General features: G+C 37.7%; 1 protein-coding gene across 1 annotated transcript; it reads left to right on the forward strand.

Moving 5' to 3' along the window:
- Nucleotides 1–473: 473 nt before the first annotated feature.
- On the forward strand, nucleotides 474–1083 carry FOMMEDRAFT_151665 (uncharacterized protein; the record flags this gene model as incomplete). The annotated part of the gene is made up of 3 exons (XM_007262608.1): nucleotides 474–612; nucleotides 660–979; nucleotides 1036–1083. The coding sequence occupies 3 exons, from the start codon at nucleotides 474–476 to the stop codon at nucleotides 1081–1083; spliced, it is 507 nt and encodes a 168-aa protein (XP_007262670.1).
- Nucleotides 1084–3635: the final 2552 nt, after the last annotated feature.

Genomic DNA, 3635 nt, shown 5'->3' on the forward strand with positions numbered 1-3635 from the left:
GAAGATCGAGAGCATATAATGACGCATTTCTCTTCGTCACTCCTTTACCTCCTACCTTCACCGTCTCCCCAACCCTCTGCCCCCAACGCTATTTCGTTGCCTCTGTTCTCTCTAGTCGAGTCCTCCGCTCACAAGCGTCCTACCAGCAGGCACTCTGCCTGCAACAACATAGGCAACAAACATTACTGTACTTGTCTCTCCAATCTGCCACTGCGATGCCTGCGCTGAGCCTCAGATCTCGCAATGACACAACCCAGCTGACAACACCGTCCTTCAGCGTAAAGCGTAAGCAGCCAGCCCACTTCATAATAGCCTGCACAATAGTTGCTCATCCCTCTCCTCCCGACTTTTTGTCTCCCTTCCATCCCTCCCGCTCCTCGCTCCGCCATTTGCGTTGCCTCTCCTTTGCTGTCCTCACTTTCTTACGTTCACCTTCCTTTTTGCATTCGCGCGCGCATCCGCATTGTTGACCAATGCCAAACAACTTCTTCAATAATTCCATGCATTCGCGTACTTCTTCCCGCTCTGCAGCGCAGACGACAACGATGAGCACACGCTTGCGACAATGTCCCTGTACGGCTACTCCCGTCGTGCCACACTCTCTCTCACCCGGTACGCACTCTCCTTTTCCACACATTCAGTGCTTGAAACTACTCTAGATAGGCCCACACCGTGTGCATTTGCATTCCTCTGTGCCAGGCATGGAATCGCATTAAACAGAAGCATTGACCCACCACTCACGCCGCCTGCACCGAGTCTGTCCGTGACTTCCACATTACCTTCTCTCTTCACGTCAGGACGTCCCAGAGATACACCCTCGCGATCAATGACTCAGCACACCGTACCTTCCATTGCTTGCTGTAGCAAGAGCATGCAGCACGCACGCACAGATACAGATTCGCCTGTAGCTCAAATCAGTTTGCTCGACGCTCCGGATCTCAACCCAGTGCACCACCCGCCCTTCCTGCACAGTGTCATAGTGTGTCCCTCTCCTCACTTCAAGTGCCTGCACTTACTAACAATTCTGTCCCTTAGGCGAAGACTGGTTTGATAAATATCCAAAGTATGATTCTCTACAACTAGACTCTCCTTTCCTCCTTTCTCTCTTCTTGCTCGTCTGCATGCTTGTTTTGTAAATACAATATTATTAAAATACAATGTAGTAGAATAGAACAAATGCAAGTGTATTAAAATGTTAATACTTAATTATAAGAGGAAAAAAAGAGAAATAAATGAATACCTGGATTGTAAAATATTATAACAATTTTGAAGTCTTGTAAAGCTCTTATAAAGTATAATAATATCTAACAATATACAAAGTACTTTTAAAGCTTTACATTAGATAGTATATATTATAAAACTACATTACTCTTGTTAAAATACAAAGTTCTTTTAATATCTTTTCATTTTAGGAGGTTGGATATAAGTTCATTTACATATTGTCAACACCTATAAACCTTATTTATATTGACAATATGTACATACCTTTTTGTATCTTATATAGCTTTTTATAATTTTCTCATTTTAAGAGGTTAGATATATGGTCTTTTATATTTTTTAGAAAATTTATATAATTTATATGTTTATAAGCTAATATAAGCCTTAAGACTTTTTCCTGATGGTTGACCATAAAAGACAAAGAGTTGCAATCAAAGTCTGGTGACCCTGAGGTAAAGCACAAGAAAAGTGTTGTAAAGGATGCTATTACAACAGTTAAGTGGGTAGAGGGTAAACTTCAGTCAATAAATGCTGATGAAGAGATAATACCACTGTCACTACAGGACATGGAATTGAAACTCACTTTACAGCTGATTAATGTATACAAATTACTTTTACCAAACTTGTAGATAATAATATGATTTAGAAATCAGCCAGGACTTTTAACAGTTATAATAATAAATGAAATTATAACAGGAAACACTTAATTATCAGAGGTAATCTCTCTTAGCTCTAATCAAGTCTGACATTGGGAAAAAGTCTAAATTCTTGTACTACCTTATAATGGTATAAAATAAGTGAAAAAAGTAAAAAAAGTAAAAACACTTGGAATGGATCTCAGTTTCTGAGAAAGTACTACAATCCATTATAAAGTCTGAAAGGTTTGTGTAATTTGTAAACATAAATAAGAGTTATTCTCCTTGGCAATATATAAAATGTATTACAATGGATCTCTTAGATAAGAAAGTATTATAAGATTTTCATTTTTAGGAAAGGATAATATAGTATTATAATGTGTGAAAGGTAATACAAAGTTTATAAGCTTTTCATTGTTTAAGAAGGATAATATGTGTTTGCAATGTATAAAAGATAATATATAGGTATACAAACCTTTTTCATGTCAAGATACCTTTTTATACCTTATAAATTGATTCCAACTCTTACAGCTCAGTTATAATATAAGTATAATAGGTATATACACTTTCTCTTTTATTTCCCTTATATTTCATAATACTACTATTGTATTTATTCAATACTACTAACAGTAAACTTGCAAGCAGCAAGAAGAGAAAGAAATGAAGGCAATAAAGTAGATTGTGTGAACAAGAAATGAGACACCAGTTCACCTTTAGTACTCCCTACATATCTCAACATTGTGTCTTGAATCCCTTGCAAAAACCCCTGTTAGTATGAAGAGAAGGAAACAGTTACAAGACTTATAAAAAACAAACCTAAGTCTTGCTCAGAAATGCGTCTTCCACCCATTGGGAGTCCTCTTACATCTGAGTAGCCAGTCCTTGGCCCTGACAAGACAATTCTCCTACTTGAGGTATATCTCTAGAACGTTCTGGCTTGAAGGGAGACATTCCCTACTGTTTACAAGTCTTTCAGGCTCTCAAAAGAGCTGTAAACGACTCCTCATCATTGTCCTCAGGCTTGTTGGTGACAACCTCACTGGAAGGGCTAAAGACCTGCCTAATAATTGTGTAGTTAGTTTAGTTAGTTATAATAATTTTAAAATTAAAATTTAGAGAGAGAAAAAACATACTTGTTCCACCAATCAAGTGTCTCATTAACCTATAGAGACTCAGTGTCTTCAAATAAGTTGAGAATAGTATAATAAAAGGCCTTAAAGTTGAAGTTTTTGTTGACCTTACTATAGACATTGAGTGTCAAAAGGAAAAAACGCACCTGTAATGTTATGAGCATTGTAAGTGTTGTTAGATTGTATCACTATTGTAGCCTGAGTACTTACCTACATACAAATGTAGGCAATCATCTCTGGAGTGATGGATTTTATACCTATGATCTTAGTATTACTTGCACACATTGGTTTACCTTTCTTACCAGGTTTGGCTTCTGTAGAGGTTGGGCTGGTGAAAATATGCTGGAAGGTCTAAAAAGAAGTATTAGCCTTTGTAGAACCATAATCATTAGTGTTGACAGACTGTAGGGAAGTCAGGGAACAGGGATTGTTAGGAGAAGAGAAGGGGATTGGGAGATACTACTAGTATCATACTAATAGTGTAGTATAGTGACATTGTAAATATCCTATGATGGGACCAATAAAAGTACTTACCCTGACAAGAAAGTGGTTGTGGAATAGGCCATTGTCCCTTACTTGCAGATTGTACAACCCTTCCTTGTACAGGAATGTAGTAGGTGAGGAATGTATGATCCTGTACTTTCTCACCTTA

This window comes from Fomitiporia mediterranea, assembly GCF_000271605.1.
Source record: "Fomitiporia mediterranea MF3/22 unplaced genomic scaffold FOMMEscaffold_2, whole genome shotgun sequence".
In the NCBI taxonomy this organism is placed as follows: Eukaryota; Fungi; Basidiomycota; class Agaricomycetes; order Hymenochaetales; family Hymenochaetaceae; genus Fomitiporia; species Fomitiporia mediterranea.